General features: G+C 46.6%; 2 protein-coding genes across 4 annotated transcripts; one reads left to right on the top strand and one right to left on the bottom strand.

Annotated features, from left to right (window-relative positions):
- Positions 1-8: 8 nt before the first annotated feature.
- Positions 9-8798, top strand: LRRC41 (leucine rich repeat containing 41). The gene is made up of 10 exons (XM_071565875.1): positions 9-360; positions 440-526; positions 1022-1092; positions 1862-2981; positions 3375-3620; positions 4515-4679; positions 4955-5053; positions 5541-5663; positions 6540-6615; positions 7844-8798. The coding sequence occupies exons 1-10, from the start codon at positions 225-227 to the stop codon at positions 8076-8078; spliced, it is 2358 nt and encodes a 785-aa protein (XP_071421976.1). The 5' UTR covers positions 9-224; the 3' UTR covers positions 8079-8798.
- On the bottom strand, positions 8292-27400 carry RAD54L (RAD54 like). Of its 3 annotated transcripts, XM_071565878.1 has the most exons (18): positions 27276-27400; positions 27056-27142; positions 25908-26027; positions 25127-25187; positions 23439-23574; positions 22589-22658; positions 20229-20517; positions 19658-19782; positions 17727-17877; positions 15961-16087; positions 13802-13876; positions 13250-13380; positions 13032-13142; positions 12765-12888; positions 12379-12457; positions 12094-12273; positions 10753-10916; positions 8292-9680 (listed from the first exon to the last, which is right to left on the bottom strand). In XM_071565878.1, exons 1-18 carry the CDS (start codon positions 27276-27278, stop codon positions 9479-9481), a joined length of 2235 nt encoding a protein of 744 aa, XP_071421979.1. In that variant the 5' UTR covers positions 27279-27400; the 3' UTR covers positions 8292-9478. The 3 variants fall into 3 exon arrangements, with proteins under 3 accessions (XP_071421979.1, XP_071421977.1, XP_071421980.1); XM_071565876.1 differs by lacking the exon at positions 27276-27400 and having other exon boundaries at positions 27056-27233; XM_071565879.1 differs by lacking the exons at positions 22589-22658; positions 23439-23574; positions 25127-25187; ... (1 more) ...; positions 27056-27142; positions 27276-27400 and adding an exon at positions 21024-21673 and having other exon boundaries at positions 8294-9680.

Raw genomic sequence — 27400 nt, 5'->3', positions numbered from 1 at the left:
TGGGGCTTCCCCCGCGGGGTGGCCCTTCCCAGCATGGCCGCCGCCGGAGGCCGCGCCCGTGACCGCGCCAGCACGGCCATTTCTGCGCTCCCGAACTCCTTCATCTCTCCTTTCTGGGGCTCGCTGCCTCGGAGCCGCCTTGACTTGGCCGCCGCCGCCCCGGCCGGCTCCGCCGCCCCATACGACCTTCCCAACATGGCCGCGCTCTCCCGCCGCCCCCCAAAATGGCGGCGCCCGCGCGGGCGGGGCGGGCCGCGGGGGCCGGGGCGGTGATGGCGGCGGAACGGCCGCGGAGCCTGTTCGCGCTGAGCGCGGCCGCCGTGAGCCGCAGCATGGGCGCACTGGAGCGGGACGTCTGGGGTAAGGCGCGGGCGGCACGGGGCGGCGGGACGCGGGGCCCGGGCCTGCCCGCACCCTGCCGCCCTCTCCCTCTCCGTAGCGCTGCCCGGGCACCTCCTGCGGGGCCTTCTGCCTCTTCTCACCATATTCCGCCTCGAGCGGGCCGAGGACGCCGCGCGGAGAGCAGGTGACACCGCTCGGGACGGCGACGGACCCCGGGGAGGGGACCCCGTCCGGGAGGGATGGGCCCCCCAAAGTGATGGGCTGAGAGGCTGCGGAAATGCCTCCACGCCAGAGGGACCCTCAGCTGGACAGAGGAATCTCCCCACGCTGGAAATGGGAGCCCCCAGCTAGAGGAGTGACCCCTGTATGGAGGGAGGATACCCCAGAGCGCAGTCCCAGCACAGGGGCTGGGACACTCCCTTGCATCCAAACCCTCGTGCCCCATCCCGCACCCAGAGAGGGTTCCCACGCTGCGGGCCCTGCTGTAACTTAGCTCCTTTTGAGGTCCAACAAACCTGCCACTTTAAACTCGTGCCCTTTCAAAAGCAGTGGTTTTCCCCCTGCCTGTGCTTGTGCCACAGGGTCTGGGTCTGTGGTCCCAGCACCTTGGTGAGCCCCAGGGTAGAGCACTGGGACGGGGAAAGGGTGAATGCACCCCTTTGATGATTTTTCCTTCCAGGCCTCTCGACACAGCCCATCTGGCGCCAGCTGTGGGATGATGTGATGAAAACCAGGCCACCCAACTCAGAGGTGAGAAATGCTGAGGTGGGAGCAGTGGCACAACAGGTGCCCCATTTCTGCCATTTTTTTGTGAGGCTTGTTTCTGGACACCTTGGAATGATTGCTGGCGCTTTTTTCTAAGTGTTCATGGAGCTCTGGACCCTGGTAGCCCAAACATTGGGGAAACAGGGGTCATAGAAGGCAGTGTAGTGTGCAGCCACACCCTTCATCTCTCAACAGCAAGTTTGCCAAAATAATAAATTCTGTCTTCAGAGATTCTCAGTGAAACAGAAGATAAAACCAGTACCTTACATCATGCTTACACCTAGGCTGGCAAAAACATGTGCTGATGTCTTAGAAAGCATCAGGAAAATACAGAAGACGGTGAGTTTGCAGAACACTTTTATGTAGGAAAACTGAAGCAGCTTCACTGATTGATCATCATAAAAGAATTGTTAACAAACAGATTAATGACAGCCTGTAAGTAGATGCTCAGGAAGAAAATTGCTGATGACACATGGACAAATTGCTAATGGGCAAAATCATAGCTCAGCTTCAAATCACTGAATATATTTAAATTGGGTCAGAAGCAGAATGAAGAGAGCAGTGAGAGTAAACTCAGGTTTTCAAGGATACAGTGAGGAAGGATGCTGAGAACTAGAAAGGTGGTCTCAGTGGAGGTAGCAGGAGGGTTTTTTGGGCACCACATTTACCAGGTTAGTAGACAGCAATAATTTAACTTAAAAAGAACAAGAAAAATGCTGACTTTCTGTTCATATGCTCTGTTGCTCAATTGCAGAATATAACCTGTTGGAGGAAGAAGTTTCTTGAAACGTTCTTCTCCAATGTCCTTCATGGTGTCTTGGACGTTTCCTCTGACTGGCGCCTCAACGACCATCATTTTTCGCCTCTGCTCCACAGCTCCCCGCATGTTTCCCAGCTCACCCTCTGCAACATGCTGCAGGGTGCTGTGGAGCTCACTGCTGAACACAACCACAAAGTGCTGGAAAACTTGGCTGTCTCCCTGCGCATCCTGAAGTTCCAGCACCTCCTCTCCTCCGACCAGTCCATCAGGCGTTCACTGGTTTTGCTCCTCCACCGGCTGATTCACCATGGCTCTGTCAGCCAGGTGTCCATGTATTCCTGGCCTATCCCTGACACGGTTCTTCTTGTTCTCATTTTGAGTATGAGTGCTGGGTTTTGGCGCTCAGGAAATGCCCTTGCGTATCATGGCAGCCCATGTGGCCTTTGCAGAGAGCAGGACAAAGCCCCAATCCAGGAGTCAGCACAGGAGCAAGCAGAGAGGGGCTGTGACACTGAGAGGGAGGGGAATGATGGTGAGAACCAGAATGGATTCCCTGAGGCTCCAGAGGAGGCTGATGCTCACTTGAACTCTGTCCTCTCCAGCCTGAGAAGTTCTCCCCAAGCAAGCAGCAAGGAGCCCTGTGACCACACCAGTAATCAGGGGGGATCTTCCCCTTGCTGTGGCTCAGGACAGCTGTCTCATCACCCTGTTCTTCGAAAGACACACAGATGGCTGAAACCTGCAGTGGGGAGGAAACGTCGCTGCCTCAGACGGAGCAGGGGACCCTGTCCTGACTCAGAAGACCTGTATGATTTTGTTTTTACTGTTGCTAGAGAGGGTAATTCAGAGCTACTTGACAAAACCAGCACCACAGAGGGAGAAAACACGGAGAACTGGACTAGTTCCTCCCTTGGATCTCCATGCACTGGCCATGCTGGCTGTAAGAAAAGAGGAGGACACACTGGGATCTTTTCTCCAAAAGCTGCTCACCGCTTCCGAAGTGTGTCCACCCTGGAATTGTTCTCCATTCCTTTGACTGGGGAGACATGTTGGACTCTGAGTAACCTGCTGAGCTCCTGGGTGACTTTAGAAAGCTTGGTTCTGTCATATAATGGTCAGTGCTGTGAACAGGGTGCTTCCTTCCAGCCCTGCTCTAATGGTCTTACTGCTTGGATTTACCCTGGTTTTGTTTTTACTGGGAGGGGCATCGTAAGAGTATTGGTGGCTCATCTTGAGAAGGGCATCGGGAGAGTTGTTTAATGAGTGTGAGGACTTGTTTGAGGGAGAGAATGGGACCTTTCTGCTCCAGAACTCCCCCTGGCTTTTTTCTTAAATGCCCTTCAGAGAGGGTGAAGGGAAGAGCTAGATCTCCATCTCTCACATACAGTGTAGCTTAAGGACGTGTGGATAAAGCAGTCTGTGAGTTTAGCCTTTGACTTGGGTTGTGTGGCCATTGTGTCCAGCATGGACACAGCTAACACACCATTCTGTACCAATGCTGTTCCAGGCCTGGATGCCAACATCTGCTGCATCCTCTCTGGGCTCCGGGCCCTCTCCCGCCACCCTGACTGCCACCTCCGTGTGCTGCGCGTGAGTGACGTCTTCTCCCACATGCCTTGCATGGAGCTCGTTTGCAGCATCCTGAGCGCCTTTCCACGGCTCCACACGCTCTCGGTCAGCTTTGACCTCAAAAACCAACTGGAGGGGAAGAGGCAAGAGGGGGATCCAAGTTGCAGTGACGTAGAAATCCCAGGTAGGAATCATCATTCTAAGCGATGACCAGGACTTGGCTGGCAGATAGGGCTGTAAAAGCTTGGCACATGCTTCATTCTACACTATTACAGTGCTGTGTTATTAGCCAATTACAACCTCACCTTTCTCATTTAGATGTTGCAGTTTGTCACTTCCAGTCTGTGAGATGCTCTGTGGAGCCTGAGTCTTGGAGAGTACATTTTATTGCTGTATGCCAGCCTGCTGCAACATCAGCTGTGTACAGGGCCAGTTATAACCTGCTAGCTCTGACTGTCCATGGGGAGCATATCCCACCAGATCTGTAAATTGATTGGGAGCTTCCATTTTGTCCATGCCATTGACTGTGAGGCTCCAAGCCTTGGACAGACCCTTAAGCAGAAAGAAGGTAACCCTTGATCTTAACGGTACCAAAGGTGATGGCAAAACACTGCTGAAGCCTTTGGATTATAGCCTGGGAGCTATAGCAGTGTGTGCTCAGCTCACAGGTCTCCCATCACCCTTATCAGTTAGCCCTTGAATGGCCAGAAAAGCAGTGAGCAAAGCCTGAGCGGTCTGCAGTGGGGTCAGCAAAGAGCTGTGCTCTGGGGAGACACTCACTGGTTTGTGCATAAAGGGTGACTTTTTCTCAAGCTTTGTTTCACTGCCAGAGCCCAGTAGAAGTTGGTTGCCCTGTGGTGTGGCAGGAGTCCTGGAATCAGCCTGTGATTAGTGAGTGACATTACCATAGGTCTGAGTTGCCACAGAGCTCTGTGGGGCAGGACATGTTGTATAGGCAATTTCTACCAACCTAAAAGTGTTAGGCATACACGCTTCCTGCTTGTTGTAGGACCAGCTACATTGAAGATGGGCAGTCCAGGCCGAACTCTTTTATTGTTCCTTGTTTTTTTTCCGTTAGAAAGCTCCCTGGAGCAGCTGGAGATCCGATTCCCCAGGGAACCACTGCACACCACATTCCTGCTGCCAGTGCTCAAGGCATCCAAGTCCCTCCAGCAGTTGTCTCTCGACAGTGCCACACTGCCATGCTCTCAGGAGCTCGGGCTCCTTTTGGAGGCGCTCAGAGGTACTCTGCTAACCCTTGGGAAGCATCTCTGGGGCACACAAAGCATAGCTTCCTTCAGTTGGACAGTCTTGAAGTCTCCTGAGAAAAGGGAATGAGTGTCAGCCATCTGCATTCTGTGCTGAGTATGTGGATGAGCCTGCACAGCAGGATGGTTCCTTTTTACTTACCCACAATCCAGCACAAATTACCTTCAGTCCAACTCAGTTTCTGGGTGTTAGCTGGTAGCTGGGTCGGGAGTGTACAGTGCTTTACCCAAGAACTTGTTTTCCTTTTAGAGTGTACCCCAAATTTGAAGAAACTGAGTTTTCATGATGTGAACCTGGCTGAGCACCGGACAGAAGTTCTGCTTTTGCTTCAGGATCCTGTCCTGCAAGGTACAGCAAACTCCTGGGTGCTGTTGCTTGAAAAGATGCTGCTGGTGGCTGCTTTCAGCTGGCTGACATTTAAGAGGTGATCTTTGGATGTGTAAGGTTTAGCCAGATGTCACAGTCCCTGGAGCAGATCTGTAGCTGTTGGCAGAGTGGGAACATGCCTGGTTCTTTGTGCCAGCAGGGCAGAGAGGAGGAACTGCAAAGCTGACGTATATTGCAGAGAAGAGTCTGTAGTCTTGGCTATAAAACAAAGATTTTTAACCCGCAGAGCACATCAGCCTTTAACTGGGTCAGCTGGCAAAGCCACTTCCCTGAGTGTGATCTCAGCGCTCTTCCTGACAGTGCAGAAGTGCTGTTATATGCAATCCACTGCTGGGGGAGCTTTGTTACTCCATATGGATTAGGAACTGGAGCTGTCTGCAGAATATAATCGTGGACTAACAAGGCACAGAGAGTACTCACATGTACTGTCAATCCATTTCTTCCACAGAAATCACATTTTCCTTCTGCCGGCTGTTCGAAAACTCTACTGCTGAGTTTTTGTCAGAAATAATCAATACAGTGAAAAGGAATTCATCCCTGAAGAGCCTCAAACTGCCTGGGAATCGCCTTGGTGCGTACTGTGGGGCCTTAGACCGGCTCTCTTGGAGGTAACTTCAGGGCTGGAGTCAGGCCCATTGACAGCTGGGGACTGCAGTGCTGAAATTACCACATGGAGGAACAGCGTGGATTTAGTTCACAAGATAAGGAGCATGAAGTCCATTTTTTAAAGGCACAATTTCAGTTGTGTTCAGCAATGTACCAAGGGCCCAAGTGCTGTGTGGGCATTATGGTTGCTTTCTCTGCAGCAAAAGCAAGTATCAGCAGGTCTCCAGATCTGACTTATCACTGATCTTCTTCAGGCTCTTTAACAGGAACAGATCCAGCAGCATCTGTTCTGCCTCATTCAGAGGTGCAGATTTTGCCCAAGTTTGGGCATTTTGTGTCTTGACAGCTGTTGGCAGCTACTGGAGGGATGGGAACAAGAAAGGGAGAAGTTTGTGTCTAAGTAGAACTGAATTTCCAGAAATTATAGGCCTTTTAGATCACAGTCCAAGTAGAAATGTTTGAGAAATTAATTTCAGGTGAATCCAGAATACTGCTTTTTTTTCTTCTAATGAAATAAAACAGGGAAGCTTGACATAATCTGCATTGCATACACTTATTTTCTAAAACAAAGCTGCATATGGACTTCTCAAACAAAACTAAGATTTTTCCAGTGAAACAAACTGCCTTATCAGCAAATGGTTTTGTTGCCTTGAATGCTCTGTGCTCAGAGGGGTTAAACTCACTTCAGGCCACTTAAGGGGACACATAGGGTGCAGACATGGGCCCTTTGTGCTGCCTGCACATGCTTACAGCCTCCTTTCTGCACTGCCCCATGGCTGTTTAAAATTTAAAGACAGTTCCCAGTTGGCATCTAACGGTGACATTTCTCCCCTTTTATTAGGGAATCACAGGCTGGTTGCCCTTGCAGACATTTTCTCTGAAGATTCCTCCTCTTCTCTTTGCCAGCTGGATGTCAGGTATTCTGCTGCGCTAAGCACTGAATTTCTTACTTGAGAAGAGACAGCTGAACTGGGTTCTGACATCAGGAAAAGCTAGGCATAGTTTTGTTCCTTTCTTGAGGGAATGTGTGCCCAAGAAAAGCTTAGTGCTGCAATGGGCACATACAACCTCAGAGACCTCTGTCATCTCTGAGGCATCTCATTGTTCCCTTTATAAATGAGTCAGCCTCCACCTTAAAGCCACTTTGGTTTGTTGCTACCTTGGGAGGCTGCTGCAGGCCCTCCCCAAGCTGTAGGTTAGCTTTAACATCCCTACATGTGCCTATTCTTAGACATCAGTGTGAACAGCTCTGTTCCCACTGCCCCTGGGGGTGGAGAGAATGCTGTCACTGTCCCTGTCAGATCCTTTCAATCTCTCTGCATTCCTTTCCTCATCTTTGGTCTTCTGTCTGAGCTGCTGCTCTCTTCTTGAGCCAGAATGCCCATAAAGATAGGCAGTAACCTTCATGAAGTACGTGGTGGGTGGCATTTCTGCAGTACTAACAACTGTTTCGCTTGAGTGTGCCCCCACCCCTTCTTTACATCCTAATGGCTCAGGTTGCAGAGACACAGGCTTGACAATTTATTTAACCATGGCTACTCCTTCAGCAGTCTTGAACCCTGATTGTGACTGTGCCTCTGACAAGATTTAAATCCAGCATGCAACTTTATACTTATTTACACATCTGTGCAAGGGAATTGACCTTTTAATCTGCTAGAAACACCAGGACCTGACACACGCTCTTCAGAGTTTCTCAGAAGGAAGAGAGAATTCATCACTTACTGCTGAGGCTTGTGCTGGGACCTGTAGGTTGGGGCAGCCCCCTTGGTCCAGACAGTTGACAGCTGCTATGAGAGTGAAGTACTCCTGGCACTGTGTAGCCAGCAGCTTGGGTCTAGGAACATTTTAAGGCCACATCTAGGTCTGCTTAAGTCAGTAGTAAGGAGGTCAGGATAATGAGTTTTGTTTGTCAGTGCTTACCACCTTAGTTTTAAAAAGTTTCCAGCCCTTCATATTGCTATGCATCAATTTTGTTTTTCATGAAAAACTAAGACCAGTCATGCTTTGTACTGCTGAAGGTACACTTTGCCTTGAAACATCCTCAGGTACCTGCACTGGCAGTTACCAGAAGGAACGGTCATTTAAACTGCTCAAAGTATAGCCTAGACTCCTAATGATTTTTCTTTTCTTTCTTTCCCTGGAAAGCTCAAATTGCATCAAACCTGATGGGCTCCTGGAGTTCACAAAGAAGCTGGAAGGCCACATTCAGCAGAGAAGGGGACAGATTCAATTCACACACCTCCGCCTCTTCCAAAATTGGCTGGACCAGGATGCAGAAACAGCTCAAGAAGCACTTCGACGTCTCAAAGCTGTGTGCAATGTGGTCAATGACTCATGGGACTCCTCCCAGGCTTTTGCTGACTACATCAGTGTCATGTGATGGACACAGGAGTAGGAGAAAACCCAATCAGCTTGAACTAAAGCAGTTCTGTCCTTGGCCAGGAAGACTGATTTCACAGCACAGGTAGGGGTTTCTTCCCCTAAAGCTGTACAGAGTTGTTCTGGTCACTTTGCTTTTAATTTGAAGGGGTATGACAGTGAAATGACACACGAGACCATGTGGGTCAACAGCTGTATTTCCAGGTGATTTAACTACCATCTTCTTTGAGTATTTTAAGTGAGACATATATCAAAGGGGCTTCTGTGACTTCCTTCAGATTTCTGCAGTTATTTATTTCACAGGGTGTTGTGACACATTTCATGTTGTCTTATCAATAACCATCTGTCATGGGAGAGACTCAAGAGACACTGGGTTGTGGTCCTTGGCAACCAGCTCTAGATGACCTTGCTTTTGAGGAGGGCTGTTGGACAGTATCACCTGAGGTCCCTTCTAACTTCAGCCATTCTGTGAAATAAGAACTCCTTCCTCCACTTAAAGGGAGTAGAAAATAAACTTGACAAAGTCCCCAGGCTTGACCTTTTCCATTTGGAAAATTTTGCTTTATACCAAAATAAAATACTTTATGTACCAAGTAGCTTGCTGTTTATTTGCCATCCTGTTGCTCTTTTCCATTTTACACAGGTTTTGAATAGTTTGGTATTTTGTAACATTTTTACAATAAAAATATATTTAAGACCCATAATGTACCAAAGTGTGAATTTTATTACTGGCTGGTAAAGTGATCTCAATTAAAACACTCTGCTAGATCAAGGGATTCTGCCCATAATAAAGCAAATTCATTTAGAAATGGAGTTACCATATTAGAGCCTGATTTTCTACTGCCTGCTGCGTGACCTTTCCAGGCAGATGTTCAACATACAAACCAAAATTTTTTTCCATTGTGCAAATCCTCTTGTTTCCAAGTAATCAACAAGGGTCACATTTCACAGCAGAAACGGATCTTGCAAGTTTTGATCAGCAGCTGTAAGCCATAGCTGTCAAGTGAAAAAAAAACCAAAACCAAACACACCTGCACATCAAGCACTATAAAAATCCAGGCTTAAACCTGGCTGAGTAAAAGGCACAGACACCAACAGCAGGAGAACCAGTGCTAAATCAGATCAAGCATGCAAGGTCCTGTTATTCTGAGTTCCCAAGGAGCTGTTTTTCACGCACACAATACAACAGCAGAGAAAAAGCCACAGACTCCTTGCTGTTGCAGTAGATTGAACACTGCCAAAGGTCTTCCAGTTCCTTGGAAGCCACACTGTTGTGCTATACCACAGGCACACAACAGTCCAGCAGGCACAGTTACCCACTGCCCCTTTCCTTGAAAGGGACTGAAGTGGGGCAGGCTGCCACAGCAGTCTATCCTTGCCCCCACAGGGGACAGTAATCTGTTAGGGAATCCCTCGCTGCTCCTCATGGGAGTGATGATGGAAAGTGAAGGTCACAGCAGCATCCCAGGCAGCCTTCAGCACGGAGTCCTGCAGACCCCGCTTATCAGCACAGTGGTTCCACTGGGAGAGGTCTGAGGTGCAGTCAGACCCTTCGGGAGGGGGCCGTACCTGGTGGCCATTCACACAACGACGGCACTTGATCCTGGAACAGAGTCATTGCAAGATCAGTGCAAGGCTCCTCTGCTGCTTCAGCATACGGGTTGTTTAAAAATGCAGACCAGGAACATTTGGATTAATGCCCCATCTGCAGCACCAGCACTCCCTCTTCCCGTTTAACCACATGGGAATAGTCCTGCAGGACCCAAAGGAAGTTCAAGGGGGTTTCCCCTGAAAGGTGTGGGATGTTGCTTAGAGCAGCTCTTGGGTGACTGCTGCTAATACCTTCTTAGTATCGTATCAGGATTCCTGAATTCCAAAGAGCGCACCATGCTCCAAAATGCTCCGTCCTGGCTCCCACCCCAGCCACCAGCTTGTGCTCGAGCTGTTTTGGAGGTGCCCTACCTACTAAGCTGTCACATAAGGAGACAAAGAGCAGCAGCAGCCCTGCCAGCAAGGGCTATTGCCATGCAGATTGGATACCGACACTGAGCTAAGCGCTTTGAGGCAGCTTAAAACTAATCCTCTTCACTTCTTGGCAGATCTAGGAATCTTAATTTTCACAGTGAAGCATTTTTCCTGCATTCCCTGTCCTCTTTTCAGTGGCTATAATACCACAGGTCTCAGGGGTGGGGGAGAAGGGCAGACAACAGAGAAGAAGGTTCTTTTAGTCCCCAGGAAAGCGCTTGGGTTTGACTTAATGAATTCTTAGCAGAGAATCCCTGACAGTGGAAGCAGTTCAGCACTTCGAGCTCACAGACCACCTGGAAGAGAGTGGCAAGGAAGGACCAACTTGGGCTCTACCAATTTGAATAGCTCTGATCAGTTTCTCTCTTTTCATTAGTTGCAGTATTTCAGTCTCCAAACACAGGCAGCAACAAAGTAAGTTTGCTCACTTGTCCAGCCAGCTCAGCTTTTCTAAGAAAACAGAAAGAGAGGACAGCAAGAAGTGCTCATCTCCAGGTAGTTAACAGCTTAGAAGCAGAGACACTTGAGGCCCTCTCTCCCCTCTCTCTCTCTGAGGTTCCTTCTGCTCCCTGAGGAACCCCTGAATCACAAGACCAAATTGTGGTGTGGTTCTTCTGCTATCCCAGCCATTCACCATTCAGAGTACTCACTTGTCATGGGTGTCACTGGTGGTGGTCTCGTTCAGTGTGAAGAGCTCCTTCAGCTCTCCAAGAGAAAAGTGCCTTTCTACATCCTGCTCTTCATCCACCACACAGCTGCTGAGGGCCTTCTTGTGGGTCTGGCGCTGGAATATCTTCTCCTCTATGGTCCCTGTCTACAGATGAAGCACAGTTGCGACACCAGTGCTCAAGGAGCACTACACTGGGGAAGTGTCAAATGGCACTAAGCTGTCAGGACCATTCAGTGGGTTTGTCAGCTGCTCCCTGACAAAAAAATCCCAAACACAACCTCCTCAAAAAACAGCAACAGCGCTGAGTGGCAGGAGCATCAGAAGTATTTGCTGGCTCATTCACGCACAGGTCAATCACACCCTGTCTGGAGGGAGATGACTGCTTCTAAAAGAGATGTGTAGAAAGCCCAGCGTGTTACATTTTGAAGGCAAAAATCTAAGAGCAAAATGTCTGTTTTGCAAGGAGGGAGGTGATTAGTCATGCTTTGCAGACTGGTTTCCTAGTTCTAAAAGCAAAGAAGCTCCCTGCTTCTAAGTGCAGCCAAGTCAGAGGAGTATAATTCCATAAGTATGAGATGAGCAAAAAGCATCTGTTTGTTAAAGTAAAACTAATAATAGATGATGGAACCCAAGCATACACACACAAAAAAACCCCCCACAAAACCTCAAAACCCACATAAATAACCCCAAACCCAAAACAACAAACCCACCAAAACAAACAAAAAAACCCACAGTCCAAACTAATGAGAAGTGAATGTGAATAAGAACAGAGAGGGGACATTTCTGAGCAGTGATCATTACTGGCACTGCTGAACAAAGTGTTACAGCACCCTGAAAAGACTACTCTCCTTGATGGTTTTCCACTACAGAGCAGCTACCCCACCTGCTAACTGACAGCCCCATCCCAACCACTGCTATAATTCCAGGCATGTACTTGCTGTTTCTTAAGTACACGTACACCCAACTAAAACAGGCTGCAGCCTGAAAAACAGCAACTTCAGCATCAGACATCCCACTAAATTAAAGAAGTCAGATGCCTAAATGACTTCAAAAGAGCATCTTATCTGCAAAGCCACAGTTGTTTCTGTTTCTCAGAAGCCAGACACTGTGATAGAAACCAAGGGCTGCAGTAATGACCCTCCAGCTAGAACCTTCATGGTTTTCCATGGCAACACATCTAAGGGTAGGAAGCAGTTAAGTTCCAATCAATTCTGGTTACCAACACATAGAGTTCTTTCCCTCCTGGCCCAAATCGCAGCAGCTGCAGTCTGGACTGGCACCCAGAAGTCCATGTTGAGGAGATGAGAGGAGTTTGACTCACCGAAAGCAGTCGATAGATGTAGCACATCTTCTTCTGGCCATCCCGCCACACGCGAGCCATGGCCTGCTCATCATTGGCTGGATTCCAGTCAGGGTCAAACATAACCAGCCTGTTGGCCCCGATCAGGTTCAAACCACAGCCACCTGCTTTGCTGCTTAACATGAAGATGAACTCAGGGCTCTGGAAAAATGCAGGCTTGGATTAGGGCCCAGAGGCAGCCATGTTTTCACTCACAACACTCAGAGAGGGCAGGGGAGCTGCTCACACATCACAGGTTCTACTCACCGAGGGGTTGTTGAATCGTTCCACAATCTTTGCTCTCTTTTTAATGGACATGGTGCCATCCAGTCGAACATATAAATACCTAGAACAGCATTTACTACAATCAGACTAGTGCCATCTTGAGAGCATCCTACTTATAAAAGAAAAACCTTTCAAAACCAGCCTTGTTAACAAGGGAATGAGCTTTAGGAACTTTTGCAGAGGGCCAGAGATTTTCTGCTGAGTGACCCCAGCAGACAAAGCACAACTCACATTAGTTCTAATTCAGGAACACCTGAAGTAAAAGACAGATCACAAGTGATCACTGATAGGAAGTGTAGAAATAGCCAGTTCTTTGACAGCATAGGCTGCAAGTACAGCCTCACAGGATTAATGAAGTGAAGACAAACCTTCTGCTCCTGCAGAGCTTTTCAAATAGATCCAGCGTCTGTGTGTAGTTAGACACTAAAACCACCTTGTCATTACTGGTGCTTTTGGTGACAGCAAGGATGTAATCCAAAACCAGCATCTTTCCTGGACAAAAATGAAAGAAAGAAAAAGCTAGAGCAGAAGTTTCCAAACTCCAGACCTTGGAGGGGCACTTGATAAGATGATAAATACAGTCTCAGAGTTGCCTGTGTTAGTCAGCATACACGTACTGTTGAGTTGCACAGTACCTGAAAGCTGGGGCTCCACAGATTTGGTGCTGTAGCCAGCAGGGAACAAGTCCAGGGCTCCCATGAATCCTTCTTCCTCTTCTACACACTTATCATGGATAAGAGCAGGGTCTGGAGAATAAACAGAGCTCAGAGACTATGGAGTACACAAGGGAGACACAAAAAAATCCCACCAACAGTGCAAAACCCAAAAACACAACCTGTGTGGAGCAACTCACGATTACATAGCTTCTTCAAGGAGGTGATGGAAGAGAGAGATGACACACTGATTTTGCCCTCTTTCAGCTCCTCCACTGGCTTGGCTTGCTTCAAGAAGTTTTTGTACAGCTCAGCCTGCAGAGGTGTCAGTCTGAAACAGAACAAGACCTTCACAGTCTCAGCCTGCACCCAAACCAAAGCCCATTCTGCTCCATCTACTTCTGTTCCTTTCAGCTCAATTTTTTTAGCTACAGCATTGATAGCCTAAAACAGCCTTCAAAGTTGTAGAGCATCGCTATCTCAGCCCAGAGTTGGAAGAAAAGCTTGTAGATGCTCTGCATGGCCCAGACCTCTGCTGTACATATGACCAGAGCACAACAGCTGGCTGGTAGAACCACCAATTGTGGGTTGTCCATCCAGGTTTCAGGAGGAAAACCAACAGATTGTCAATGGCTAGCTACAGCATCATTCCTAGATGGAAACAGTCACAAGAATTGAAGGGCTTTTTGCAACTTTTTAGTCCTTCCTGTTGCTCCTCCATTTTCCCAGGCACAGGATATGCTTTTTGGTACCTGCAGCAGACCACCTGCTCAATCTTCACAGGCAGGTATTTGGACAGGATATCTGAAGTTCTTCGAATTAAACATCTGCAGGGAGGGAAATTAACATCAGATGCTTGCATGACATCAAAACCCTTCTTTATCACTATTTTTCCTCATGTGGTTAAAACACAGTCCCTTTGATATCTTATCTCTGAAGGTCTGTGACAGTCCAACACACGCCAAAGGCCAGACATCCACCATGCATATAAAGCCATGTTACAAAGCTCAATATAACCCACTGTCTTTGCAAGGCTTCCAAATGCAGCTCATGAGATTTAGGGGGATTAGGCATGATTCCACCTAACAGAGCTCAGTCACTTACAAAAGAAATTCTGCTTCCTCAACATACCAACAGCATTCACAATTTGAGCTACAACAGATCAGTAGCATGGACAGCAAACAAGGACAGGAATTAACCACCACACAGTGTGGGTATAACCCAAAGTACACACAGGCAGCTCCTCACTCAGTAGCCGTCCTCAGGCAAGATGGACTCATTGCCTGGACCAGTATTTCGGCAAAGAGCAAAATCCTTTAGGGCTCTGGAAATGCCCCATGGAGCACTTCTGCCACACTTTAAAAAAAGGTGGGATGAATTAGAAAAAGGGCTAAACTGAGCAACCAGAATAAGAGGCGCAGAAACCCAGTTCTGCCAGGAAACATCAAAAATATGTTACAAAACCTACACAAGAAAGACAGCAGAGATGTATGACAGCCCCCAGATCTGTCAAAGGCTGGTAAATAAAGGAATAATCTGGTCTCCAAACCCATAAGCAGTAGGATGAAAAATAATAGGCTTAAACTCCAGTAAGAAAGATTTATGTTACACATTAAGAGCATTTTCTAACTGCAAAGACAGTGATGTCCTGGAAAAAGTGTCCTAGGGAATTGCAAGGTCTTCAGTGCTGGGTGGGGGTTAAGTAAGAGATGGTTTAGGCCTAACACCTTCTGCCTTAGGACAGCAACACAGACTAAGATGCCTTCTCCAGGCCCTTCTAGCCTTACACCTACGATTCCACATGTCTTTGCATCACTGTCCCATTTGCAATTCCTACCAAATTCATCAGATTCTTCTGCTACTACTTACGTGCTTCATCTTCCCTCTTAGTCTTTACCATGACTGTTGCACAATGAAGGAAGGGACAAACAGAACCAGTCACAAGCATTCCTGAACACTCTTCTACACACCCTTTCCCTCAACTACATAAAGCAATAAATGCACCTCAAGAAGGAATAAGCTCTCTCCTTCCAACCTTTTCTTTTCCTTAAGGCTTCTGCAACCTGATCTTAGTGAAGGTCAGGACTGTCTCTATAGAGACTGCACTTAGTATGTAATTCAATTTATCTTGACTATGAACTGCAGGATTGTATTTGTGATGGTTGCAAAAGATCAGATTAAAACCAAACCAAACTAAACAAAACACAAAAAAGACAACAGAAAAAGAACTGAAGACATCAGCAATGCTGAAAATTCAGAAGAGTTTTTTCCAGAGAGAGTTCTTAGAGCCAAGCAACTCCCAGCAGATGTGAAAAAAATGATTGTATTCATAAAGAGAAAACAGGATTAAACAAATGCCAAAAATCAACCAAAGATAAGTAAGACAGCATTGTACATCACAGAGGTGTTTCTTGGGGATCAGAAGTCCCATCTCTGACACTAGTCTGTCCTATTAGCCCAAGGGAGCCAACACAAGTATGAAAGTGTGAGCTGGACTCTTTTGTGACTTGGGCAATCAGGAGCACAACTGAGTGACATTCCTTATACTCCACCTGCTACTCAAGATCTGGGCTGGATAGATCTCAAGCCTGCCCAGCTTACACTTGTAGTTATGTTAACACAAATAAGTGGATGCTGCCTGATTATTCAGATCCCAGAAGAAAACAGAAATCTAAGAGCCAAATAATGAGGGTCAAATAATGGGGGTGACTGCAGCTGACTGTACCATGTCAGTACTGTTTTTCAGACTAAAGCTACATGTTACTTAGATTTCTTAGGCAATAAATACTTGCACAATCACTTGCTGCATAGATGTAACAGGCAAGAGAATTCATTACAGCTACAACTGTAATTTGAAAAGATAGCAGGGCTTATGCAAAAGCCCTGCAGAGACAAGAAGGATGAAGTTCACCTGTTCACAATACTGATCAGCTCTTTAAGCCTCTCTTCTCCCTTGTGTCTCTCAGCTTCACTTGCATCCGCATCTCTGCCTTTCAAGATGGGCATTTCAAAATGTCTTTTAAACTCCTGTGCAGTACCTGTACAAAACAGAAGTGAAAAGGTGATGACAACTACTACCAAATAACCTTTGATCAGTATCCCACAGCTCCAGTTATCACACCCCAAGCATCAAGCCCAGCAAATAAAACCAACCCTCATCCCACCCGTATGATTTGCTTTTCTTTCTAGCCAGGAAAGATTCAAACAAGGTAGGCAAATCAGTACAACAGAAACCCATTTTGTACTCCAACAATGCACAGTCAAAGGTCATACAATTTTACTTCAACAGTTAGGCACAGAGTGTTTCTGTTCACATTCCAGCTATACTTTTACTACCAAATTTTGTCCTTGGAAACAACAGCACAGGCATTATATGTGCCTACTCCAAAATTATCTGTAATCAGTTGCTTATTACTAGTCACAAGCTGAAAGTGGGAAAAATGACTAGTGCATGCATGCAGCTTTACTGCAGTAGTTCCACTATTACCCTCATCTCAGAAAGAAAAAAGTGGAAGTACAGGGAGACTTATCTTGCCCAAAGTACAGGTCAAGGGGGATGTGGGTGAAATCACATCGACTCCCTGTAATAACTACCTGAAATTGAAGCATATGCACAAAGCAGATGTAAAACACCTACACCCCATTCCATCCTTTCCCTGAGAACTCCTGGGGGCAGAACAGCTGAACAGAGAAAGATATAGCCCAAATATGCTACTTTTGAGTAATAATCTGATGAACTGTGTTTAACTAGAGTTGTGTATGCACTGGAATTAATGAGAAGCCCCTTAGGCTCGATGCCAAACAACCTGAGACAATCACAGATGATGAGTTACAGCAACAAAGAAATAATTTACAGATTTGTTTATTTTAATTCCTTGGCAGAAAGAAAATGACCTCTTGACAAAGACAAGCAATTCCACACTGGAAAGAAGAAGACTGCTCCCCGTGATGCAGGAGACGATGCAAAGACTATTTTGCTTTTAAAATGTAAACAGAGCTTGCAGACATAAGGAGAGCATAGAAGCCAGAGATAGAAGATTTCAGTCTGCTCCCAGCAACTGCAGAAAATGTTTGATCCTGAAAAATCACACTAATCAGTAACTCTCTTATAGACTCTTTTCTATCTCAGATGAAGTTAGCTCCATTTTCAAGACATCATTTCTGGCTTAAATTTCCGAATTTGCTATAGCCTGGGAGTGGCGTGGGAAGTACCATTATGAGCTGCATCTTCCTGCCCAGCAACTCCTGTGGTATCTCCGAGGACTTACTGTCAGAGAAACTCCTAGCCTATGTGGACATTTTGGCTGACCATTATAACTACTCAAGATCAGTCATGTAGTACTTAGGTTCATATATTCATTTCACTTGAATTGATTGCCCTTCCAAAATACCTGTTAGACTGGTGTACTTTAAATTACAGTCTTCTTGAAACAGAGCTCGGATGATACACAGCCTCTACAACAGCAACCCTGATCTAGACTTTCTGGATACAAACTGAGAGTAAGTCTCATTGAATCAAAGAATGGTTTGAGTTGGAAGGGACCTTACAGATCATCTAGTTCCAAGCTCCCTGCCATGATCTTTCCTCTCACTGTCTTGGTTGTTGTTCTCACTGGCATTGGCAGCTGGGGGAGGCCTGGCCAGCAACTTGCCCTCCCTCACACATCCACCTCTTACCAAGGATGCCCGAATTGACGAAGTGCACCAGGCTGAAATACTCAAGCAGGTCATTCTGAATGGGGGTGCCCGAGATAAGGACCCGTCGAGGCGTGTTTAAGCTGTTGAGAGCCTGGTATGTTTGGTTTTCAGAGTTCTTCAGTCTATGCCCCTTTAAAAAACAGAAAAAAGGATTGAAGCTGATAAAAATCCCATGGCCCTGTTGGGAAGCAGCTTGGAGAGCCTCATCAACACATATATGCTGTATTTCCCACAAGGTATCTCACCACTTTTCCCATTTCTGGTAGTGAAGTAAGCATTGCAACAGACTTCTTTCGAGGGCAAGAATCTGGTGGCAAAACCTGAAGCCATTATGTGAGGAAACAAGCTTCCCAGACCAGGAATATCTGAGTCACACGAAGGCAAAAGGGCATACCATGAAAATAACAAGCACCACAGGGTATAAGAACTGTTTCCTATTCAAAGATGAGGATGTTTTCAGCTATCAACAACAGCAGGCACTGGACCCTGAACCAGTAAAATTGCTTCCCCTAAGGTCAAGATAACAAGTCATTCAATCCACCTATATCCAGGACTGCCAGACCTTTGCACACTAATAAAAAGAGGTTCTGAATCTCTTACAGGGGTAACCTGAATAGAGGCCCCATTTCTTATGCCTGGGAAAAGCAACTTTATTAGCATCTGAGTACTATATAGAACAAAGCACAAGTGATAAGACGCTTGTTACAAGTGCCAGATTACAGTAGAAGTATTTCTTAGAACATACAGAAGACACAAGGCCAAGGACATGCACTCCCAGCCTCCCTATGTGCTGGTCCCATGCCAGGCGCACTAAGAGGTGTGGGCAGTCAGAGACCTGGTACATAAAAGGTGTACGGGAATTACACTCATGAGGACGTTTGTTCTTTATGAGCTCCTCAGCACTGTTCTAGCAAATACAAAGCCACGCCACTGGGTGGCACCGCTATTTAACAAATCCCCTCCATCAGACAGTTGTGCACACCTCAGTAGGCACTGAAGGCCCAGCTTGATCATTTCAAGGAGTCAGAAGACATTTGTTTTAGTTTGTCCTTCAAAGCATCTCTGGCTCTCACTGCCTATAAATAGAGAACGATAAATGAAAAAACAACTCAGTTTCGGACATGTGAAAGCAGAGCTTGACAACACAGGCTTTCCAATGTTTGACCCAGCAGTTGGTGAACTGGGAGTCAAGCCAGCTCTGTTTCTTCTTGAACAAACAGCACAAGGTAACTCCTTACCTAGCTCTCCTACCTCTACCCCAAATATGAGACTACAGAGAAAGAGGGTTCTGCCATGAGAGTGCTCTTCAAACTGCACCACAGGCACAGAATAAGACAGCCAGATAAAATGGCGGATATCAGCCAACACTACACACAAGAGCTGAATCACAGAACTATTTGGGTTGGGAGAGACCTCACGATTCTCCAGTCCAATCTCTTGCTCCATATAGAGCCAAGCTAAAAACTGCATGAGGCCAGGCCAAACAGAAAGTACTTCTCACTTTAATAGAGACAAAACCAAATGAAAACCAGAACAGTGAGCCAGGGCCAGGATCACTTACTACCATCCCAACAGAGTCAGAGAAGCAGTGCACCTCCTTTCTGCTATGCATTTCAGACTGAGAGGGCCCCAGTAGCAGGCCCCACCCTGCCAGGGACCTACAAAGTGACCACAGTTACCATCAACAGGATTTTCTTCATATCTTGGCTCATGAAGACACCCTTTCTTTTTCAGGCTCTCACAGTATGGTTTATCTGGTTATTAAGAGCCTCTCAAGCACCAGAATGGGTGTTGTCCATAGCAAAGCTTTGTTTCCCTCCGCCCACTTCCCTTTTAAGAAAGCAGAACCATTTTGATCCATATCTTGAGAAAATACCAGGAATAAATGCTCATTAAAGATGCCACTGTACCTCATCACATATGACCAGCCCAACACTGCCCTTCTGTAACACCTCCGCATGGAGTCGAAAGGTTTCATAGGAGATGATCAGGATGGGTGAAGGCACTCGCAGGCCACGCTGGTTCATAAAGCCAACTGCAGATGGAACGCAAAAAAAAGAAGGATAAGGAAAACTAACAGAAAATGAGTAATTCAAAACTTTTGCCTTAAAAATCCAGGAAAACCTGCCTGTTTCAACTCTGCAGCAGGCCTTCCAGACATGTACATCCATACTCTTTTCCCCCCATTGTTCCCATTTCCATCCCCCTCCCACCTCCTTTCCTGCCTTCTGGTTGGAGCAAAATAAGAGGCATTGGGACTGCCCTAACTTTACCACAACTGGATTTGGATTATTCTAAAAGATCAAGTATTACTAAGCATGCAAGGGTCTGATCTAAACATGTTAGTGGGAAGACTTGGGAGTAAAGTCTCCAGAGCTCTAGTGACAGCTCTCAGATGTTCTCATCAGCAGCTGTGGGCTTCTTCCAATGAAAGATATGACCTAAACCAGCCAAATGCACAGTTTGCAAACATTTGCATACCTAGTTTCCGGTCAATCTCTTCTTTGGAGCCTCCATCAATGGCCAGTGGTTGGATCCTTCCCCCCAGCCATTTCTCCACTTCGTTGTACCAGTTTCTCACCAGGCTGGAGGGAGACACCACCACAGCTTTCTCAATTTCAGGCTTGCAGTCCGGACTCTGCCGGAGAAGTGTCCACATGAGTGTGATGCACTGCAGAGTTTTGCCCAGCCCCATTTCATCTGCCATGATACAGCCATGACTCCCAGGGATCCGCCGGCTCGTCACACAGTCCCAGAGGAATTTCACTCCCTGCCAAAAAATAATTCTCTCAGAGCAGAACGGGGACATCAGCAGAACAACTTCATTACCACAACGCACAAGACTGATACTGCAACAAACAGCAAATCTGTAAAGCACACACATCCGTGGGGACATGCAGTGCTCTAATGAGACAGAGAGAAATCAGTCGAGACACAACTAAAATTCAGCCACATCTGGTTTGGAACAACATTACTGGTGCCAACATGTACCTCATAACATGCAGGAAATCTACTACATTTTAATTGTACAATTAGAACTAGCTTCCTGACATGAATTCCCAGAAATTTCTAGCCTTGGCTGCATTAGGCACACCCAGGCCATAAACTAACATGCACTGATCATTTCAAAGGGGTTAATCAGCTTAACAACACCCAATTAGGTAATTTTAAAAACATAGAATCATAGAGTGAGCAGAATTGTTTCTGCTGCCTGATTAATTCCCAGAATACTCTCAGCAGCCTTCATCACTTCTGCCTAGAAGCACAATGACTCACCTGGGGGCTCAAGGTCCAAAGCAGATTTAGTTTTAGAGAAGGCACAGGGCTGAGGTTATAACCCACGTCACATGGTGGGAGAAGAGCTCAGCCCTGCATTAGGCTCTGACACATCACTGAGAGAGAGAGATAAAAGGAGGAGAAAAAAAAAAAAGAGACAGACTCTGCAAAATGTTCCTCTACCATGTGATGATAAGAGTCAGAGAAAACCAAGGCATTGTGCTGGGAACATACAAGCTCCTTGCATTGTATCAACAGAGCAGGGAGTGAGGGATACAACCTAAACACACCGGCACAGATTTATCCCTCTGTATTCCACTATTTAGGACTGGAAACGGAACCTGCATTTTCAGGTTCTTTTCTTTCTCACGCCCTTAACAACAGGTTAATGGAAAGTATTTCAGCCAGTTGAGCAATTATGAGATACACAATTAACTACAAGCCTGCACTTGGCTGTGGACCCAGCATCTGGGCAAAAGTCACAACAAAGCTGGAGCAGAACTGTACAACTGTGTAGGAGCATCACCTGCCTTAAGCAGTATAGGAATCTTAGCAGGCAGAGATTTATTAGTCATACTAGAACAAAAACTGTTGCACCAGAGATATGCATCTGCCAAAAAACAGTGTGCCTAAGACACAAGAGTACTGGACAAAAACATGAGCAGGCAGTAGTTTATCCAAAACCAGAGTGCCTCCAGCTATGTAGCCAGAGACAAACATTACACTGGGCCACAGGTTCAGTACCAGCTCTGAGATAAAAGTACAAGCTATGAGCAGCCTTCAGCACTCTCAGAGCCATCTGAAGTTCTGCCATTTAGGGACATATCCAGTTTGACCTGCTCAGTCTGCAAGTTCAGCAATCACAGCTTCCATCTGTGCTGCCCCCAGGCTTAAATGATAATATACTGCATCTGGAATGAACTTCTAACTGTCCAGATACCTACATTAGCTATTTGGAGATTTGTACCCACTGCTGCCATATTGTGATGTTGCACTTATTTATGACATTAAAAAACCTTTTGGCACTCTCCACTGCTGAATTCCAAGTCTGAGTAAGTCAGAGACAGCCTCCAGCAAGGGCCAGCCTCCAAATAAAGCACACTGAAGTAGGAACCTACTCCACACTGTGTTGGTAAATGTACCACAAAGAGCAACTTCAGTGTTTCCTGGCTCAGGAACTGCAGATCCAATCAACTCTGCTGACCAGTAAAACACTAGTGAACAGTCTGCTCTGCTTGACTCAAGATTGGGCTGCAGCATAGTTTATTGCACCTGTATCACTTCATCTTCCACACTGAATTCCACTCAGCAGAGCTCCACCTCCAGGCTTCAAGGTAGGTAAAGGCAGGACTTTCAGCCCTGACTCTTTGCTTCAAAAAGGGGACAGAGAATATGGGCAGCATTCAGGCATCTAAGGAAATTTTCCAATTCACATTTGCAACAGTCTGTTAGACTGAGTCTGTGCGGTCTATGCAGACCTGTTACAATTCCAGCAGAGGAACTGCACCTTTTTGAAATGCACAAAGTCCTACAGCCACACCCTCAGGTCCCAATGGAAAACTTACTTCCCTCTGATGGGGTCGTAAAACACGGCTGAGGACAGGATCCACCACAACATGGACAGGTGCTTTTTCCCTGCAGGAGGAAGAAGGAAGAAGACTGCGATGAAAGAACTCAGCACAGCATATGTTTAGGTTTTGTTAAATCTCACTGCCATACTGAGGACTCCCCTGTGGCACATGGGAAGTAACTGCCAACGGGAAAGTGAAAAATGGATTAATTCAGTTTTGAGAATGAAGTCATAGAGGCCTGATCCACAATCTAAACCACCAGGTGAAACCATGGATGTGGACTGTGGTTAAAATGAGGGCAGAATATGGTTTAGAGACACAGTTAAAAAGTCATTATTACAATTTTTCTTGTTTCAGTAACAATATTGTAACTGCATTAGTGGAGAGAGAAACCCACTCCTCTGCCCATGAAAATCTAGTTGACAGCCCTTTTAAGTTTAACAGCAGCACAAAAGTAACTACTTCAGATTCAAGACCATTAGGCAGCCTAATATTTGACAGCCAGTCATCTTCTTTCATTTGTCCTTAGATGCTGTTGTTTCCTAACTGACAACTAAGCCATAGGATTTGCCAAACAGCTTCTCCATGCGTGCAAGCTCATTCCTTGCAACAGGTTTAACTTTCTGATGCATAGGAAACAAAACAGTCTAACACCAGCAATCTGGCATGGGTACATTCTTTCTTTGATTGTTTCCATACCTGAACCAATTCAGAGGCAGAACACTTGGAATCAAACTACCCTTGATGTTCAGACCCCAGCTCAAAGACATTTGGGAGAAAAGCACATGAACCTAAACCTAGGAGGAGGTCAGAGCTGCAGCATTCCTGCCAGGTAATGACTCACTTGTCTATTTTCAGCTGGTCATGGGCACTCAGCACCGGGGGCTCATATAGAACCAGAGCTCCTTCCTCAAAGGGGTCATGTAGAGGACTCCTCGGTCCTGCCCGTTTGATCCCCAGCGCACGCAAGCCCAGGGGCCCTGAAAGCAAACAAAAGGCACAACTCAAAGAACATCTTCCTGGAAGAAAGCAGAGCCTTGAAGGAGAGCTGGATTATCTTTAGGAACAGTAATTAATTTGGTGTTGGAGCAGAGATGTACGCACAACTGGTGCAGACAGCAAACCTAAGCAGGGCAGCACTCTGCCAGCACACAGTGGGAAGCTCTGCGGCAGGCAAGAACAGAACAAAGGAGCAAAGAGGGAGCCAAGGCACTGCCACTTAGTTATGGTGGTTTTGGTATTTTGAAAGCCATGCAGGGCTCCCGAACACGTGTCTCAGCAGCTCAATACACTCCCACATACAGTAAATATACTAGATCAAATCCTCTATTGGGATCACCTAACCCAGAGTTATATCTCTGATGCAAGGTCAGGAATTGATGTTTCAACAGTGATGAAGTCTACAGTACCATAGTTAGCATCATAGTGCCACTACCTACTCTAGACTATTATTTTCTCTCTGATGAGCAATAGTAGATATTTGACCCTGGAACTAATTTCCGTGAAAAGCAAAAACCAAGCATGAGTCCCTTTTCCTAGTACTGTATTTTGAGGTCACAGCTTTGGAATGGAGATTAACACAAAAAGAACATATATAGAAATTCCTTTTCCCACCAAAACTCAGGCAACTGTGCTCCCAGGATCAATTTTGCTTGAAAAAGATTCAATCAGGGTCTTTTTGTCCACTGCTTGCTAAAAGCTCCTTGCAAAACAGGAGTGTACCAGAAACTGAGGCAGCAGCACACACACCCCAAGTAAAGAGCATATGAAACAAACACGCTTTCCAATAAAGAGAGGAAGATTAACAGCCAGAGAAAGCAGCTTTCAGTTATAGTTCTGTTTCAGCCTTCTGACAAATCCGCTTTTCCACAAGCTAACTCTGCCAAACTCTTTTGGGGCTTGTCATTCCATATTCAGTGTCCGCTTAGAGACATATTTTTATAACTAAAGTTTGAGTGAAACTGGTTGATCTGCATTCGAGTTTTTCAGCTGGAGGGTGAAGGGCAAGCAGGGGACACAAACAGGCCCATTTGTTTCTATGATCTTGTGTTTCACTGATTCAAACCAGCTGAGGCTTTGAACTTCAAAACTATCTTGTTTTGAAGATCACCTTGAGGCTCAACACACCAAGTCATGCAGAAATAAAACTGGCACATACGATCTTTTTCACCTCAGCCTTCTGTCTGTTAGCATCATTATTTAAATGGTAAACCTTTGTGGCTTGGAATTCATCTTGCTTTTGTGTTTGCAATACAGTGTAAAATCTCCTGGCACTACATCAAATGCATAGCAGTAAGACTACAAAATCCAATTCTGAAATGTAGGATTATCCAAACTAAACACTAGTAAGAAATATGAAGACTTTGCTAATATGCCAGTATTTTTCTTTCAAAATTAAGTCAGGATTTCTGGAACACATGCATCAGTGCAAAAAATAACAATAATCCCCGCAGATGTATTTGACAGGTCTAAGCATCATTTGTTTTACCTGAGTCAGCCAACGCAGACAATCCTTAAACCTCCTCATCTTACCTTTATAATTTGGAATGGGGACTTTGAAGGGTTTGGACAAAATGCTGCGGATAAAAGCCTCCTAGGAATTCAGAAAGAAAACACAGTTAAGAAGTCTGAAATCAGAGATTGCTCAAGAAGGCAAGTCTAGGACATTTTTCAAGAACTCAATTTTGCCAAGTGCTCAGAGTTCCTCTATTTAATCTATTCAAGCTTCAACTATTTTCAAGAATATCCAAAAGGATGAAGTAAAAAATCAGCACAATTCCATCCACCAACTCTACCTTTCAAAACTATTTTTCCTTGGGTTTTCTAATGCATGAAATTGAACTCCCATCTTCCTAAATCCATTGGCTTTATTCACTTCTTTAAAAGCTATAGCTTCCCCCTGCCTTGGTAATTCAGTCAGGCAACTCATTTCCTGTGAAAGAGCTGGGCTACCATTGCAGGAACATCTAAGCTGAATCAGCAAGCAACCAGCCAGTGCAGCTTCTGGTCTCCAGCAGTGGAAGCCCAGAGAGAACCAGACAAGCAGAGAGAACTTGACCCATGTGGGTGGAAAGTGTGTCCTTCACCCCGGCCCCACAAAACTCTCTCATTCAGGATTTCCACTACAGGAAGCTTCCCCACCATACCTCCTTCAACATTAAATGGTTGGAGCCGGCACAAGACCTCTTCTAAATACTCTGCATGTGCATGCGTCACTTTCATAACACCTCTGATGAAACAGGGCCATGGAAGCACTTGGACATCCTTGATGGATGAGCACCTGCTGTGGTGTGCCAGCACAACACCCACTTACGTGCTGACTGCTGTCCAGGCAGTGAGGTCTGTTGGTCAGCTGAGCCAAGGGTTTTCGGAAAGGTGACCTGTAACATTCCCCACTCTCTGCCTCACTGACAGCCTTCTGTCTCTTCCGAGTCTGGAAAACAGAATCGTAACAAAAGAACTCAGGGGCATCTGGTGAGACCAGAAGATGCATCGCTGTCACGCTCAGCGAGCGCCAAACCACACAGACCATCACCCAAGCAGCAAAGCAGCTCTGAGCAGACACAACCATTACTCCCCCCCACTGCCAAGTAACAGAGCCAGCAGCACCACCAAGGTCACTGTGCCCTAAAGTTTAATCTACGTGAAGCTTACAATATTCTCCTACCTAAGAAAACAACTACCACTTGCCAACCTGTAAAAGTTTTGTCCTTTTCCGCCACCCCCCCAAAAAGCAGAATTAAGAAAAGGAAGGGTCAATAGCACAGAACATGCAAGTCCCCAGAGGCTCCCATGGCACCTGTTGTTATGCAGCTGAAAGGCCTCACACTGAAACCTACATTTCACTTAGAAAGACAAGAAAATAAGTCATTGATCTGCTTCTCCATTTACACAGTCCTCTTCAGCTTGAGACATAGTTTCAACCACCTGCTAGCATAGAAAAATGGATTTGATAGAAAGAACATGAGGTGAGACTCTTTGACGTGTCTGACATAGAACCCAATTGTAAACTAGGGTTAGGGCTGGGACTAGTGTCTATGTTATAAATGGCTAAACGAGGTCTTAAATGTGTCTTACAGATAATAAGTGAAATTGACCCTCCTTTGTCCTGTTACAAAAGGCATAAAGTTCTGTTTTGTCTTAAACACTGACCTCTTCCCAGTTACCCACTTTTTCACAAAGCACTACGAGGCCCTCCTGGGGATCAGTTTTTCCATAACCACGAACATCATCTGTACACAATGAAACTCTTCTACCAACCACGCGCCCAGGCACAAAGTTTTAGGACAGGAGGCGAAAACAACATAAACGTGGGCCCTCATCCGCAGAAGGGGGAGGATCAGGCACCAGGGCGTGGGTTGGGTGAGCCACCGCCCCGTATCCCCCTGCCCATGGCTGCGGGGCCACACGGGGCCGAGAGAACACACACACCCCCAATCCCCGCCGCGGCCCCTCGCTCACCGTTGGGGGGTGCCAGCCTTCCTCCTCTTCCTCCTCTTCATCACCCGCCTTCCTCTTGGCCAGCTGGCTGGGGGCCAGGCTCCTCCTCTGGAACAGAGGCACAGCACACATACATACAGACACACGGACACACAGACACACGGACACACACAGTGAGGAGCCGGCGGACCCCGCCGCACCGCCCGGCCCGGCGCCCCCTCCCCACACCCCCCACACCCACCATCGCCGCACGGAGCGCGCGCCCGCTCCCGTGGCGGGAAAAGCGCCGGGCCGACTCCGCCCCACGGCAACAGGCATGGCCAAGCGAGCGCCGAGCGGCATCGAACCGCTCGGGAATCCGCGGAG

This window comes from Pithys albifrons, chromosome 10 (genome assembly GCF_047495875.1).
Source record: "Pithys albifrons albifrons isolate INPA30051 chromosome 10, PitAlb_v1, whole genome shotgun sequence".
NCBI classification, from domain to species: domain Eukaryota; kingdom Metazoa; phylum Chordata; class Aves; order Passeriformes; family Thamnophilidae; genus Pithys; species Pithys albifrons.
The sequence above is the reverse complement of the archived record's forward strand: the minus strand, read 5'-3'. Positions and strand labels throughout refer to the sequence as shown.

Bases quoted from the DNA above. Each gene is read 5' to 3' on its own strand.
- LRRC41 (XM_071565875.1), top strand. From the start codon at position 225: ATGGCGGCGCCCGCGCGGGCGGGGCGGGCCGCGGGGGCCGGGGCGGTG. The intron at 1,093-1,861 runs GTGAGAAATGCT...GCTCAATTGCAG, and splicing joins CCAGGCCACCCAACTCAGAG to AATATAACCTGTTGGAGGAA. The intron at 3,621-4,514 runs GTAGGAATCATC...TTTTTCCGTTAG, and splicing joins CAGTGACGTAGAAATCCCAG to AAAGCTCCCTGGAGCAGCTG.
- RAD54L (XM_071565876.1), bottom strand. From the start codon at position 27,166: ATGTGTGCTGTGCCTCTGTTCCAGAGGAGGAGCCTGGCCCCCAGCCAG. The intron at 26,028-27,055 runs GTGAGCGAGGGG...TCTGTTTTCCAG, and splicing joins AAGGCTGGCACCCCCCAACG to ACTCGGAAGAGACAGAAGGC. The intron at 13,877-15,960 runs GTGAACTTCATC...CCCTCCCTGCAG, and splicing joins CTGATCAGTATTGTGAACAG to ATGTTTAATTCGAAGAACTT.